The 17,072-nt window shown below is 39.2% G+C and overlaps 3 protein-coding genes across 3 annotated transcripts; all 3 read left to right on the top strand.

Annotated features, from left to right (window-relative positions):
* Positions 1-2,356: 2,356 nt before the first annotated feature.
* On the top strand, positions 2,357-3,027 carry LOC129017644 (keratin-associated protein 2-1). Its single transcript, XM_054458253.1, has one exon. It carries the CDS (start codon positions 2,403-2,405, stop codon positions 2,787-2,789), a length of 387 nt encoding a protein of 128 aa, XP_054314228.1. The 5' UTR covers positions 2,357-2,402; the 3' UTR covers positions 2,790-3,027.
* A 7,006-nt stretch (positions 3,028-10,033) lies between these two features.
* LOC129017654 (keratin-associated protein 2-1) lies at positions 10,034-10,702 on the top strand. Its single transcript, XM_054458262.1, has one exon. The coding sequence runs from the start codon at positions 10,080-10,082 to the stop codon at positions 10,464-10,466; it is 387 nt and encodes a 128-aa protein (XP_054314237.1). The 5' UTR covers positions 10,034-10,079; the 3' UTR covers positions 10,467-10,702.
* A 5,108-nt stretch (positions 10,703-15,810) lies between these two features.
* Positions 15,811-16,731, top strand: LOC129017635 (keratin-associated protein 1-1). Its single transcript, XM_054458238.1, has one exon. It carries the CDS (start codon positions 15,864-15,866, stop codon positions 16,410-16,412), a length of 549 nt encoding a protein of 182 aa, XP_054314213.1. The 5' UTR covers positions 15,811-15,863; the 3' UTR covers positions 16,413-16,731.
* Positions 16,732-17,072: the final 341 nt, after the last annotated feature.

Raw genomic sequence — 17,072 nt, 5'->3', positions numbered from 1 at the left:
GGTAGAATGATTTCTATCCCTCTGGGTCCATACCCAATAATGAGATTGCTGGGTTGAATGGTAATTCTGTTTTAAATACTTTCAGAAATTGCCAAACTGCTTTCCACAATGGCTGAGCTAATTTACATTGAGGGCCAGGATCTCAACTAACTTTGTTCACTACTAGATTCCCACTGATCTGCACAATATTTGGCACATTGAGTATAATCAGAAATGATGTGTAATGATGTGTTGAATGATAAATGAGTAAGTTCTAAGGGGATTGGTTAGAAGAGAGAAAGACATCATCATTCCATCCCAACTCTCAACTCATGCTGGATATGCATATTCTTAAAATAAAACAATAAACCAATCATGAAGAAAGATGTTTTTTCTGGAAATATGATAAAAGTTTCTCAACAAGAAGACTGTTATATTCAAAACCTTTACATTTTTAGTACGTGCACAATGGAGTTTTATCTTTGTTAACAATTTGGTAATTAACCAATGGATAGGCTCACAAGTCTAATTTCTTTCTATATATTCTTGATCACTGTTCTCAAAATTTCGTTAAGTACACCTGTTTTTCTCCTCTCAGAGTTTTTCTTGTTAGCATTCTAGAGACCTCCTTATTTAAAAGTGTTTTCTCAAATGGACAACGCCTTGTTTTCCCCCAAACCTATCATTATTATTGGATCTCATTTATTCCCACAGTCACCCCATTCTCTGGTTGGCCGAAGTGGCTGGTGCAGATCTAGGTAAGCCCGTAAGAAACCATGCAAGTGGTGTGATCAGTAAGAAGGCTTACACTTGAACCTTCAACTTCAGATCTATTAGGTTGGTGCAAAAATAATTGCAGCTTTTGCCATTGAAAGTGATGCCAAAAACCGCAATTACTTTTTGCACCAACCTAATAGAACAGACTTAGTTGTGAAGGAAAAGGTCAGGACCAAGTAAATTAAGAGGCAAAGACTCAAAAGTGATTGAGTGACATAATTTGCCTACAAGTCATGACAGTTTGAAACAATTAAAAATGACAATTGGTTCCATAAGCAGAAATGAGCCCCAGCATAGCACACAGGGAGATGTTGAAGACACTGAGGTATGGGCCAGATGAGGCCGGAGAACACGTTCAACTGGGATCATTACTGAAGGGTTTTGTTATACCACAAGACTGCAGCCTTCATCTACATAGACTTGTTTGACTTCCTCACCATATTGGTGGCTTTGTTCACAAAACCCCATGATCATTCTCTTAGGCCCAACTATGACACTATCTCCTTAGGGTATGTTTCGACATTTTCAGAAGGCTGAATAGAAGGTAATTCTTCCCATTCCTGAGGCTATTGGTAAGACATAGAGTCCTTTCAACCGACTCTAAAAATTAGACATATCACAAATAACAACTGTTTTCAAAGTAAATACACTGTAAAAGCTCCTAAATAAACTAGACATTCCTTAACACCTGGGACTGTGGTACCTACAATCCATTCTTTAACTACAGTGAGTTCTTCAGCTTTTTGGGCTGATAAATAATGTTCCCACAGATATTTCTGGAATGAGTATTGGCTCCAACACTTACTAGGTACATGACCTTGGGTAAGTCACTTATCTGGTTCCTTATGTGTGAAATGAGAAATAAACAATATCCACACCCTAAGAGTGTTATGAAGATTAGATTAATGCATGTATTTTTAAATATGATGCTTGGAACACAGTTAGAACTTAATGATACCGGCTATCATGAAGATAACAGTGAAATTTACCTTGGTCTGGAAAGATACAACCATAGAAATCAATGAACATATCTCTAAGACAAAAACCACTGGATGATGGAAACCTACTAAAATGCATTCTTGTACCTCCAAAAAGGGGACAGGAAAATTCTTGTTTTACTGAGAAATCCTGACTTTTAAACTATCCCTGTAGTATTATCCTCAACTTGTTTTGCCCAGGAAGCTTAGCAGTGGCAAAGAATGCTAACAACTTGAGGTGCTCACTTCACTTCAACTGATAGCAAGTAATAACCCTCAGAGCATGCACAGCACAACAGCTACTTTGTACTATCAAAACAGCAACTAGCAAAAGCGTCATTGAATTATAACGATAATTGGAGACTTTGAAGTTAGGGTCATTAAATTCATATTTGAACCATAAATAGCAAAATATAATGGGTCTACACTAAATAAGGAAAATAGACTTTTATGTGTACCTGAGCATCCAAACAATGTCTAGAAAACTTACTAATCTGCTAGCGTTATTTAAAGAAGAATAAGTGAAAACAAGGAAATGACCTCGTGTCCTGGGGGTCATCAGCTCCCAGCCAGCGTATATAAAGGGCCCAGAGGGGGAGGAGGACATTCACACCTGAGAACATCCAGCTCCTCTCAACAGCCCAACCCACACCAGCCTCAGACACCACCATGACCGGCTCCTGCTGCGGCTCCACCTTCTCCTCCCTGAGCTACGGGGGAGGCTGCTGCCAGCCCTGCTGCTGGCGCGACCCCTGCTGCTGCCGCCCCGTGACCTGCCAGACCACCGTGTGCCGCCCCGTGACCTGCGTGCCCCGCTGCACGCGCCCCATCTGCGAGCCCTGCCGCCGCCCGGTGTGCTGCGACCCCTGCTCCCTGCAGGAAGGCTGCTGCCGCCCCATCACCTGCTGCCCCTCGTCGTGCACGGCTGTGGTGTGCAGGCCCTGCTGCTGGGCCACCACCTGCTGCCAGCCTGTGTCTGTGCAGTCCCCCTGCTGCCGGCCCCCCTGCGGCCAGCCGACCCCTTGCAGCACCACCTGCAGGACCTCCTCCTGCTGAGCAGCCCGTTATCACGAAGGGCCCCTCAGAAGATGGCCGGGTCCATCCCGCTGCCCCTCAGGGCTTCACCGCAGAGCAATACACGTTTCCTTGAGAAGCCCATTTTCATCTCTTCATACTAGCTCACACTATGCATTGAAGACACCTTTTCAGACCGAACACAGATGAAAAATACTTTTCCTAAGACTCCAGTCTAACTCCTATATCATGTTGTCTGCTTTCTAATAAACTCAATACTCCTAGCATAGAAATCATGGTCTTTGTGATATTTCCTTCTGGGAGATTGTCTCTCTCTTTTTTTCTAGAGATACTCAAAGCAAGATGCAGAATAATCCTCTTATATAGTTCTCATAACTTAAGTCTGAGTAGTTTTCTTATAATCATTGTAAATGGCATTTATGGAGCACAGCTGAGTCAGGAAGATGGGTACAACTATGACTTTATCATGTGTATACAGAGTCACTTGCGCCCAGAATTCCAGGCATGCATCGAACACCTGAGAAATGTTCTGCAACAAGAAACACGCTAGGAGGCTGCACCTGGGTTGAAACTTACATTCCCAGCCTAATGGTGTGTTTACTGATCCGACACCTGTTGGAACATCATAGAACGCCCAGGGTGTTAGAGGTGGAAGAAGCCTTAGGCAACCTCTGGCCAATTACCTCTGTTTTTGAAGTTAAAGAAACATGAGGAATGTAAGAGTAAATAAGTTACTTACTAATGTAATTATAATCCCAAAAGTTCAGAAAAGACCCTGGAGAATACAAGTTTCCTGCATTTAGACCTGAAGTCAAACACTTCTTAGTATGGTGAGAGACATGTTAATCACAAAATGGTTGTACATTCTACAACTTTATTTTACACTTCATTAGCCACACACACACATATACACACTCCCTAGGAATACATCTAACCAAGGAAGTGAAAAATCTCTACAGAGAAAACTACAGAACACAACTTAAAGAAATGATAGGTGACACAAATGAATGGAAAAACACCCCATGCCAATGGATTGGAAGAATCAGTATCATTAAAATGACCACACTGCCCAAAGCAATCTACAGATTCAACGCTATTTCTATCAAGCTACCAATGTTATTTTTCACAGAACTAGAAAAAAACTATTCTGAAGTTCATATGGAACCAAAAAGAGCCCAAACAGCCAAAGCAATCCTAAATAAAAAGAAAACTGAAGGCATCACATTACCTGACATCAAACTATGCTATAAGACTACAGTAAACAAAACAGCATGGTACTGGTGCAAAAACAGAAAGTTGTAAAATATAAAGTGGCATAAACAAAAAGAACAGAGAACCCAGAAATAAAGCCATGCTCATACAACAATCTAATCTTTGATAACATTAACAAAAATAAGCAATGAGGATAGGACTCCCTATTCAATAAGTGGTGCTGGGATAGCTGGCTAGCTCTATGCAGATGATTGAAACTAGACCCTGACTTTCACCATATAGAAAAATTAACTCAAGATGGATTAAAGATTTAAATGTAAGACCTCAAACTATAAAAACCCTAGAAGAAAATCTAGAAAACATCATTCTGAACATCAACCTTGGGAAAGAATTTATGACTAAGTCCTCAAAAGCAATTGCAACAAACACAAAATTGACATATGGGACCTAATTAAACTAAAGAGCTTCTGCACAGTTAAATGAAATAATGAACACAGTAAATAGACAACCTACAGAATGAGGGAAAATATTCACAAACTGTGCATCCAACAAAGGCCTAACATCCAGAATCTATAAGGAACTTAAACAATTGAACAAGCAAAAACAAATAACCCCATTAAAAAGTGGGCAAAGGACTTGAACAATCACTTCTCAAAACAAGACATACAAGCAGCCAACAAACATGTGAAAAAATGCTCCACATCATTATTTATCAAAGAAATGCAAAATCAAAACCACAATGAGATACCATCTTACACCAGTCAGAATGGCGATTATTAAAAAGCTCAGTAATTGAAGCCCCATACTTTCAGAATAAAGAAGAAAATAGTAAAAAAAACAACAGATGCTGACAAGGCTGTTGAGAGGAGAGAATGCTTATATGCTGTTGATGGGAATATAAATTAGTTCAGCCACTATGGAAATCAGTATGGCGATTTCTCAAGAACTTAAAGTAGAACTATCATTTGACCCAGCAATCCCTTTACTTGGTCTGTAGCCAAAGAAAACAAATCATTCTACCGAAAAGACACATGCACTTGCATGTTTGTCACAGTACAATTCACAATAGCAAAGACATGGAATCGACCTAGGTTCCCATCAGTGGTGGACTGGATAGAGGAAATATGGTAAACATACACCATGGAACACTACTCAGCCATAAAAAACAATGAACTCATGTCCTTCACAGTAACATGGATGCAGCTGGGGGCCATTATCCTAAGCAAATTAACCCAGGAACAGAAAACCAAATGCCATATTTTCTCACTGACAAATGGGAGTTAAACATCAGGTACTCATTGACATAATGATGGCAACAATAGACACTGGGGACTACTAGAGTGGGGAGAGAGGGAGGGAGACAAGGGCTGAAAAACTATTGGATACTACACTCAGTCCTGGGTGACAGGATCAATCATACCCCAAACCTCAGCATCACACAGTATACCCACATAACAAACGGGCACATCACACAATATACCACCTGAATCTAAAGGAAAAGTTGAAATAATGAAAAAAAAATTGTTCATAATGTTATTGTTAAACGATAATGTGAAATAAAGCTCTAGAGTTTGTTGCACAAAATCTGTTGTCCATCACCATGAGAAATCTGTCTAAATCAATTTGAAGGCTTTTCTTTTTAAGGATGCTTCTCTAAGACCCCATTCTGTATTGCATGGGCTGTGGGGTTCTCAGTAGGGGTCTTGTTGTTATACACAGTCCTGACAGATATGCCTTCTGTCAGTTCAACAATAGCCTGACTCCTTTAACAGAGGTAAGTGCTCAATGAGAAGATGCTCTGTTTCTTCCTTCCAGGTGCTTTTATTTTATTTCATGCTATTAATGGAACTCACCACTGAATAATGTTATTTCATGTGTATTATTTGGTGACTGAGCAGAGAACTAACCATTTGCCATAACAAATATGTTGGTCTTTGTTCTAAACTTAAAGTTTGGAATTTAGAAAGTACCAATGTAACATGACCTTTTGCTATATATACATATAGTATACATATAGTAAATATATATAGTATATGTAAAATACATATAGTAAAATATATATACATATTTGTATATATACATATATACTATATATAGTAAAATATATATAGTATATATTATATATAAATATATAATATATTATATATTTTTATATATTACATATATAGTAAAATATATATAATATATTTTTATATATGTAAAATATATATAATATATTTTCTATATAGTAAAATATATATAAAATATATATAATATATTTTATATATGTAAAATATATATAATATATTTTATATATGTAAAATATATATAGTAGATATGTATATATAAATATATAATATATTATATATATTTTACTATATATGTAATATGTATGTACCATATTATCGGGGGACCTGCCCGATAATATGTAGGTTCTTTTCTATTCTTTTCTATAATCACGTAGGTTCTTTTCTATTTTCCTAAGCATTGACTGGCTTGAGAAATAAAGGGACAGAGTACAAAAGAGAGAAACTTTAAAGCTGGGCATCCGGGGGAGACATCACACATTGGTAGGATCCGTGATGCCCCACAAGCCACAAAAACCAGCAAGTTTTTATTAGGGAGTTTCAAAAGGGGAGGGAGTATATGAATAGGTGTGGGTGACAGACATCGAGTACTTAACAGGGTAACAGAATATCACAAGGCAAGTGGAGGCAGGGCGAGATCACAGGACCACAGGACCGAGGCAAAATTAAAGTTGCTAATGAAGTTTTGGGCACCACTGTCATTGATAACATCTTATCAGGAGACAGGGTTTTGAGATCAGCCGGTCTGACCAAAATTTATTAGGTGGGAATTTCCTCTTCCTAATAAGCCTAGGAGCGCTATGGGAGACTGGAGTTTATTTCACCTCTGCAATCTCAACCATAAGAGACAGGTACACCCCGGGGGGGCCAGTTCAGAGACCTACCCCTAGGTGCGCATTCTCTTTCTCAGGGACGTTCCATGCTGAGAAAAATAATTCAGCGATATTTCTTCCATTTGCTTTGAAAGAAGAGAAATACGGCTCTGTTCTGCCCGGCTCACTGGCGGTCAGAGTTGAAGGTTATCTCTCTTATTCCCTGAACAATTGCTGTTATCCTGTTCTTTTTTCAGGGTGCCCACATTTCATATTGCTCAAACACACATGCTGTACAATTTGTGCAGTTAATGCAATTATTACAGGGTCCTGAGGCGATATACATCCACCTTGACTGACAGGATTAAGAGATTAAAGTAAAGACAGGCATAGGAAATCACAAGGGTATTGACTGGGGAAGTGATAAGTGTCCATGAAATCTTTACAATTTATGTTTAGAGATTGCAGTAAAGACAGGCATAAGAAATTACAAAAATATTAATTTGGGGAACTAATAAATGTCCATAAAATCTTCACAATCCACGTTCTTCTGTCATGGCTTCAGCCGGTCCCTCCGTTTGGGGTCCCTGACTTCCCGCAACACCATATACATATATAGTATATATACATATATACTATATACATATATACTATATATACATATATACTATATACATGTATTCTATATATACGTATATACTATATACATGTATACTATATATACGTATATAGTATATACGTATATACTATATATACGTATATACTATATACGTATATACTATATATACGTATATACTATATACGTATATACTATATACATATATACTATATATACATATATACTATACATATTTTACTATATATGTAATACATATGTATATATACATATATACTATATATATTTTACTATATATAGTAAAAGGTCATGTTACTATATAGGTCTGTATATATATATTTACTATATATATATATATTTAACAAATACAGGACACTAAGTGCCAGACACTGTTTGTTCTTAGCACTTGACAAATATTAGCTCACGTAATCCTTACAATTCTGATATGAACTATTATTATGGCCCAAGGACACACAGCCAGTAAGTGGCAGAGCTTTAAACGAGCATTGTCCAGTTTCAGAATAAGTGGGTCAGAAAATAGGATGTGACTTGCCACCAGTGTCAAACCGCAGAGCTGTCTGTGCTCTCACAACTCTGGGGCATGAATAACTGAAGCATGACCCATATTTTCTCTGCCTGAAAATGAAGTTTGGCTATGGGGTGTGGAAAAGTGTCTTAGAGTGAATAAACGCTAGAAAGGTTTACTGAGTGATGCACAGACTATCTTTTTGGATCTTTATAAAGGGGAAAGACAGATCCTTATAAAGGGGAGAGACAGATCTTTATAAAGGGGAGAGACAGATCTCTTTAGAATGACCTTGGGTTCAAAGTTTCTGCAGTAGAGAAATGAGTCTTGTTAATGTGATGATTTAAGTCTTCCAGAGAGGCTCCCATTGCATAAAATGTGATTATCATGAAGACTCCACAGCAGCATGAAAGTAAATTATGAGATAATATGTCTCGAAAACAGCAGAATATACAACTTTTTACCTAGTTACCTCTGGTTACCACTTTAAAAAACAAAAATCCCATGTCCATAAACAAAGAAAAGAATGTAAAACAGGAGAGTCAAAGGTCTCTAGCGATGAGATCGTGCCTGATATCTCCCTCTTCTGTTTCCCTAATTGTGATTACGGGTTGAGTCAATTCACATTCCTTTTAAAGTTTTGAAATTATGCTTGAAATTCCATTTGGGGAGCTTTAGATGTGCCCAAGGCACATTCTTTCAAATAAAGAAAATGATCCTGAAGTGATTCAAAACCCTGTCTGGTGACTAACAGGAGGAGTAAAGCTGGAAAGTAATGGGACTGTTTCCCCCATGCAGTTCCTGAACTGCCCCTGGCAACACTTCCTGAAGAAGCGCATCCACCACGCTTTTAGCAGTGCCACAGAACACTGGGCAGCCTCCCAATGTGTCTCCCCTGAACAGTGTTCTGGATATGTGTGCAATGTTGGTTGAAAACCCCTTTCTTGTCACTTGCTAATCAGAGCACCTATGTCAAGGTATATATGCATATTTCTTTTTTGAGATGGAGTCTCACTCTGTAGCCCAACCTGGAGTGCAGTGGCATGATCTCGGCTCACTGCAACCTCCGCCTCTGGGGCTCAAGTGATTCTCATTCCCCAGCCTCCTGCATAGCTGGGACTACAGGCACCTGCCACCACACCCGGCTAGTTTTTTGTATTTTATTAGAGTTGAGGTTTCACCATGTTGCCCAGGGTGGTCTTGAACTCCTGAGCTCAGGTGATCCACCTGCCTTGGCCTCCCCAAGTGTTGGGATTACAGGGGTGAGCCACTGTGCCCGGCCGACAAGGTATATTCAGAAAAATTTCCTATTACAGAATTCTTCATTACATGCACAAGAAAGGCAAGGCTAAAAAATGACATGTTTCAGAGATAAAAATCAGCATCTTACGACCAGAAAGACCAGAGATGCACAGAACCTGAACTAGAGAAAAGAAAACATGCAAGGCAGTCTTGGAGGTTTTATTCTAATACTCAGTGGTTTGCAAAAATTTTTGTCTGTCCTGTACAACTCTATGAGCTGCTATCCTATTCAAGGCCTATGTATCCCACTATATCAAGTGATAATCAAACATATTCCCAAGCAGACTACATGGGAGGGCTTGTCTAACACTCGTGTGATTCACATTTCACATGTAGGTGCTTCCAAGGACTTGAGTCCCCTATTTGGGTCAGGACAGGCTCTACTCAGTGTTCTATGTACTTCTCTATGTTTTTAATTTATTTTAAAAACAAGTTTTTTTAGACCGTTTTGTCCAGATTTGATCCAGTGCTGTCTACTCAAAATAAGCATGAAGAGCTACTATCACCTCAAATGACGATGAGTTCTTAGATTTTCACCCAGTGTGAGCACATCCATACTTAGAGATAAAACAAGAGCTCTTTAATGAGATAATGAGTGTGTCACAAGCAACCATTAGTCAAAACAAAATTCTACTTAATTGGCCAAAAGGTAAACGAAAAGGGTCACCTGCACCCGGCCAGGGTATATAAAGGGCCCAGAGGGGGAGGAGGACATTCACACCTGAGAACATCCAGCTCCTCTCAACAGCCCAACCCACACCAGCCTCAGACACCACCATGACCGGCTCCTGCTGCGGCTCCACCTTCTCCTCCCTGAGCTACGGGGGAGGCTGCTGCCAGCCCTGCTGCTGGCGCGACCCCTGCTGCTGCCGCCCCGTGACCTGCCAGACCACCGTGTGCCGCCCCGTGACCTGCGTGCCCCGCTGCACGCGCCCCATCTGCGAGCCCTGCCGCCGCCCGGTGTGCTGCGACCCCTGCTCCCTGCAGGAAGGCTGCTGCCGCCCCATCACCTGCTGCCCCTCGTCGTGCACGGCTGTGGTGTGCAGGCCCTGCTGCTGGGCCACCACCTGCTGCCAGCCTGTGTCTGTGCAGTCCCCCTGCTGCCGGCCCCCCTGCGGCCAGCCGACCCCTTGCAGCACCACCTGCAGGACCTCCTCCTGCTGAGCAGTGCACTGACTGCCCGGAACGCGTAACTCATCTTCTGAAAAAGTCACACTCCCATTTCTCTACTTTAACAAACCTCCTGCCCTGAGCCCACAAAACCCCACATCAACCAAGCTGGGAACCGAGAACCGGGCTCATCTATTAAGACCTGGGCCATTCTGAAGTCTTTGTAAAAGAAGCAATTTCCTTCTTCTTAAGATTTCGTGGCATGTTTATTTTCTAATAAATATCTGTTCTTCGGCCTTGCAAAAAGCTTTGGTTTTATTTACTCATTCTAATATTTTGTATTAAATTAATTTTTTAATTAAAAAACTGACACATAATTGTACATATTTATGGGGTGCAGTGTGATGTTTCCATACATGTATACATTTTGTAATAATCAAGTCAGGGTGTTTAGCATATTCGCCACCTCATACATTTATCATTTCTTCATGGTAAGATCATTTAATATCTTCTCTGATAGTTATTTTGAAATACATGATACAATATCACTAACCACAGTCACCCTACTGTACATTAGAATACCAAAACTTATCCTTTCTATCTACCTGTAACTTTGTACCTATAGACCAATCTCTGCCTATCCTCCCCTCCTCTCACCCTCCCCAGCCTCTAGTAGTCACTATTCTACTCTCTACTTCTATGAGATCAACTTCTTTAGATTTCACATAGGAGTGAGAGAATGTGCTATTTGTCTTTCTGTGCCTGGTTAATTTCACTTAACATAATGTCCCCCAGGTTCATCCATGTTGCTGCACATGACAGTATTTCATTCTTTTTCATGGCTGATAGTATTTCATTGTATGTGTGTGTGTGAGTGTGTGTCACATTTTCTTTATCCATTCATCCATTGATGGACACTTAGATTGTTTTCATATGTTGGCTGTTGTGAATCATGCTGCAATAAACATAGAAGTGCAGATATCTCCTCAACATACTGGTTTCATTTCCTTTGCATGTATACCCAATAGTGGGATTCCTGAATCATATGGACATTCTATTCCTAATTTTTGGGGAACCCTCCATACTGTTTTCCATAATGGCTATACTACTTTACATTCCCTCCAACCTTGTATGAGTTCCCTTTTTTCCACATCCACACCAGCATTTGTTATCTTTTTGTATTTTTGATAATAGCCATTCTAATTGCGGTGATATGGTATCTCATTGCGGTTTTGATTTGCATTTCATGATGATTAGTGATGCTGAGCACTTCTTCATATATGTGTTGGCAATTTGTATGTTTTCTTTTGTGAAATATCTATTCAGGTCTTTCACCTATTTTTAATTGGATTTTTTACTATTATTCACTGTTGAGTTGTTCAAGTTCCTTATATAGTCTAGATATTAACCCCTGGTCAGATGCATAGTTTGAAAATATTTCCTCCCAAATTTTTGCAATATACTCATCTGACAAAGGGCAAATATCCAGAATCTACAAAGAACTCAAACAAATTTACAAGAAAAAAACAAACAACCCCATCAACAAGTGGGCGAAGGATATCAACAGACACTTCTCAAAAGAAGACATTTATGCAGCCAACAGACACATGAAAAAAATGCTCATCATCACTGGCCATCAGAGAAATGCAAATCAAAACCACAATGAGATACCATCTCACACCAGTTAGAATGGTGATCATTAAACATTCAGGAAACAACAGGTGCTGGACAGGATGTGGAGAAATAGGAACACTTTTACACTGTTGGTGGGACTGTAAACTAGTTCAACCATTGTGGAAGACAGTGTGGCAATTCCTCAGGGATCTAGAACTAGAAATACCATTTGACCCAGCCATCCCATTACTGGGTATATACCCAAAGGATTATAAATCATGCTGCTATAAAGACACATGCACATGTATGTCTATTGCGGCACTATTCACAATAACAAAGACTTGGAACCAACCCAAATGTCCATCAATGATAGATTGGATTAAGAAAATGCGGCACATATACATGGAATACAATGCAGCCACAAAAAATGATGAGTTCATGTCCTTTGCAGGGACATGGATGAAGCTGGAAACCATCATTCTCAGCAAACTATTGCAAGGACAGAAAACCAAACACCGCATATTCTCACTCATAGGTGGGAATTGAACAATGAGAACACTTGGACACAGGAGGCAGAACATCACACACCAGGGCCTGTTGTGTGGTGGGGAGAGGGGGGAGGGATAGCATTAGGAGATATACCTAATGTAAATGACGAGTTAATGGGTGCAGCACACCAACATGGCACACGTATACATATGTAACAAACCTGCACGTTGTGCACATGTACCCTAGAACTTCAAGTATAATAAAAAAAAGTACCAAAAAAAAAAAGAAAATATTTTCTCCCATTCTCTAGGTTGTCTCTTCACTCTGTTGATTTGATTGTTTCCTTTGCTGTGCAGAAGGTTTTAATTTTATATAATCCCATTTGTTTACTTTCACTTTTGTTGCCTGTGCCTTTGAGGTCTTATCCCCCCAAGAAAAAACCATTGCCCAGATGAGTGCCATAAAATGTTTCCTGTATGTTTTCTTCTAGTAGTTTTATTATATGTGGTCTTATATTTAAGTATTTAATCCATTTTGGGTTGTTTTTAAATGAGTTGAGAAATAGGGTCTAAATGTGCTGCTTGCCTACCATATGCAAGTCACAGGCTATATGGTATAAAATAGAAATTAAAATTGAATTAAAAATATTTCCATCTTCAAAAAGCTTCTAGAGACATGAGTCATATTCACCTATAATTCATCTAAAAAGTAGAATATGAAAAAATAAAAGTACAACACTGTGTGGTGTCAACACAGAAGTCACTATTGGTTGGGGAAAATAAGAAAGATTGAAAAGAGAAGCCAACATTTTATATAGGTTCAGACTGTGGTGCCCAGATCACAGGGATTGCATTCTCAGCAATAGAAATAGTGTGAGCAAAGGTATGGAGGGAGGGGAACCATAGGGTTGTTCAGAGTACAGTTTGGCTGGGGGCACTGGATATATATAGAGTGATAGTGAAAGAAAGATTTGGAAAATTTGTATGCTTTGAATACTAGCCAACGGAGTACACCCTTAATGCAATAAGCAGTAAGGAGCTGTTGAAAGCTTTGGGGCAGGAAAATGGCATAACAAGAGCTGGGCATTGGGACAATTCTCATGATAGCTCCTTATGAAGACAGAGGTCAAAGGCCAAAGAAATGAGTCGTACAGAACTATACAGAAACTAATCAGGAAGATATTGCCTTGGTCAAGTGATGTACAATAAGAGCTCAACTAAGATAATACCCATGGAATAAAGAAGACACAATGAGTATAGCAGATGTAGAAACCCAGAAAGTATATTAACTTCGTTGAATGTGGGAAACAAAAAAACAACTAGGAGGCAAATGTGACTTATTCCAATTATAAGTCTCTGGTCCAGATACTTAAAAGAACTTTAACACATTTGTACTTATTTATTGTGTATTTAAAATCACTACTCCATAGTGTCATCTCTCTACCATGTAATATTTCTATTCTTGTGCTATTATAAAACATCTTTTTTTTAGAAAAAAAGACAAAGACAAAGAGCCTTACTAACATTAATTGATTCTGAAAAGCAGCATGGTATAAAATGAAAAGAACAGGTCTAGGAACAAGTGATAGGAGTTTTATACCCAGCTCTTCTGGTTGTGTACTGTGTGAATGGAACAAGTCACTTAACCTCTTCAAGACTCAAGAGTATTCTAACATCAACCGATGTTAAGTGAAAATGAAAAGTGCTCCTTACCACATCACCAGTGTTCCCATTTAGAACTTCGAGACTAAATGGTTCTATACTCAACTATTTTCCTTGATTAATCCCTCCTATTGCTACTACACCGATTTTTATACTAGAGCAAGAGACAAAACAAATAGATGGGATCTTGCTTTCTGTATAAGCCTTTAGTGCTCTGGGCATAGTAGAGGTTAATAAATTTGTGCTATTTATAATAAGAATGATGTCAGTCTCTACACCTATAAAATTAAGTGGTGGAACAAGATAATTTACTACATTTTTGATCTCCAACATTCAGTGATTACATATAACCATTTTCAACTTCATACCTACAGTCATGGTTACCATATGACGTGAACATCTTTACTGAAGCTGGCATGAATCACATTGTAATATAACCCCATTCCTGTACAAACAAATGTCACCACCTCATAAAAAGCTAACTATGTGTTTCTATTCATGATTGGAAGGGAGAAATAAACCTACCCCAAGTAGAAATAATATGTTTTTGACCAGCCTTTTTTCATTTATCTCATGTAACCCTAAACTCCCAGTGGAAAATTACATTCTTTCTTCTGGCAATTACCAGGAATTGTTTTAACTTTTATTTTGCTGAAATTTTTCTTAATCTCTTTGCATTTATTATACTACACCTCTTGAACTATATTTGGTCACCCATTTTCTAACCTGTCTCATAAAGCGATAAAAGTATTTTCTAACTCTTGCTTTTTCTTTTATTGATTCTCTTTCCTAAATTCAGTTGTCATGCTCTTTGGTCTAATATCTTTTCACAGGACACATGGTTTAGTAATGTGAAATGACATAAATTAAAAATAAATTCTGCCTTTGAAAAATTATATGCCAGATAATCCATATACCAGTGATTTTTGTCTTTCATAGAGAGGTGTAAATTTCATTAAAATATTTTGCAATTTTTTCCAATTACTGAATATGAATTTTGGCCTCTTTTTTAAGAGACATTGAAATTGAACAGGTTTTGTTTTATATATCCTCCTGAGTGATCAATGTTTCCTAAAATATGAATGTGAAGTTCAGGAGATATCACAGAAATTGGAAAGATTCCATTTCAGGGAAAAATCTGTTAATTTCTATGAATATAGAGTTTATTGGAGTTTCTATCTGGCTAATAAGATTATACTCTCTCGATATAATCTTATTAGTCTAAAAAATACAAAGCAGTCTTACATAAGAACAATCATGATTAATAATTCTTTTCCGGAGACTTGAGGTTTGGTGAATATGATCTCCAAAATCACATCATCTTACGGGTGAGAGTCACCTTGTCAGGTGATATGCCCACAAGTGCAAAACTGAAGCTGAAGCTCAAGTGGAAATTATACCATTGTTTGAAAACAAAATGTTAACATTTTTACCAAGGACAAACACATTTGGTGAGTATTAGCTGAGCAATAAGGAAGAATCAATTTTGAGATATATTTAAAACAATTCAGCATTTGAACCATCAGAGAGCCCTAGAAAGGCTGGTTTAAAGAGTAACAAGATAAAAATGTTGCTCGCCACAGATAGAGGAATTGGCCCAGACTTATAAAAAGCCGGCAGTGGAATAGGCAGCCATAATTCAGAAACTCCTCCAAGCAACCCAACCTTCAGATCAACTCCTGACACCATGGCCTGCTGTCAGACCAGCTTCTGTGGATTTCCCAGCTGCTCCACCAGTGGGACCTGCGGCTCCAGCTGCTGCCAGCCTAGCTGCTGTGAGACCAGCTCCTGCCAGCCACGCTGCTGTGAGACCAGCTGCTGCGAGACCAGCTGCTGCCAGCCAAGCTGCTGCCAGACCAGCTTCTGTGGATTTCCTAGCTTCTCAACCAGTGGGACTTGTGACTCTAGCTGCTGCCAGCCAAGCCGCTGTGAAACTAGCTGCTGCCAGCCAAGCTGCTACCAGACCAGCTCCTGCGGAACTGGCTGTGGCATTGGTGGTGGCATCGGCTATGGCCAGGAGGGCAGCAGTGGAGCTGTGAGCGCCCGTATCAGGTGGTGCCGCCCAGACTGCCGTGTGGAGGGTACCTGCCTGCCCCCCTGCTGCGTGGTTAGCTGCACACCCCCAACCTGCTGCCAGCTGCACCACGCCGAGGCCTCCTGCTGCCGCCCGTCCTACTGTGGACAGTCCTGCTGCCGCCCAGTCTGCTGCTGCTACTGCTCTGAGCCCACTTGTTGAAAACCTCCTTCTGCTGGGGATCCTGATAAGATGGCACCTTAAAACTAGCCAAATTAGAATCCTAACAATCTTCTGAACTCCAGTACCTATAACTGGGCTTGCAACCTCTCATCACACAGCCACGTAAATTCCCTAGGATGTAAATTCATTTACAATGGAAGACCAAAAATTTTTCCTAGACCTGGTTGTCAGCCAAAGTCCTACAATGTGAAAAGAGTTAGATACTATTTTACTATAAATATCATCTGAAATATTTCAACAGTTATTGGGACTTAAATTTAATAAAAGTTTTCATCTCTTCAATGATGAAGTTGTTGTTCAAACTTTCTTTGCTTTGGAATTTATTAAGGATATTGGGGTACTGGGATTTTTCAAAATATCAACATGACATGGCACTATGGTTTTTCTGTATTTTTGCTCTTTTAATGATGATATTTAAAAGCAATTTTCCTTTGTTTTACCATTAAATGGTCCAATATTTTGCAGCCAAGACATATGATTAAAGGAACATGACAACATTTAGGAACTGTTTCCTAAGGTCCTCACATGTGCAAAGTGGTGGGCTAGGTATTCCAACAGATTGATTCAGCTTCTTGAGGTTTTGCCAAATCTATTCATTCATCCATTCATATATGAGGTTGTATACAATTATTTCTGTCA

The sequence above is a fragment of the Pongo pygmaeus genome, chromosome 19 (genome assembly GCF_028885625.2).
Source record: "Pongo pygmaeus isolate AG05252 chromosome 19, NHGRI_mPonPyg2-v2.0_pri, whole genome shotgun sequence".
In the NCBI taxonomy this organism is placed as follows: domain Eukaryota; kingdom Metazoa; phylum Chordata; class Mammalia; order Primates; family Hominidae; genus Pongo; species Pongo pygmaeus.
Note: the sequence above shows the minus strand (reverse complement) of the source record. Positions and strands in the feature narration are given on the sequence as shown.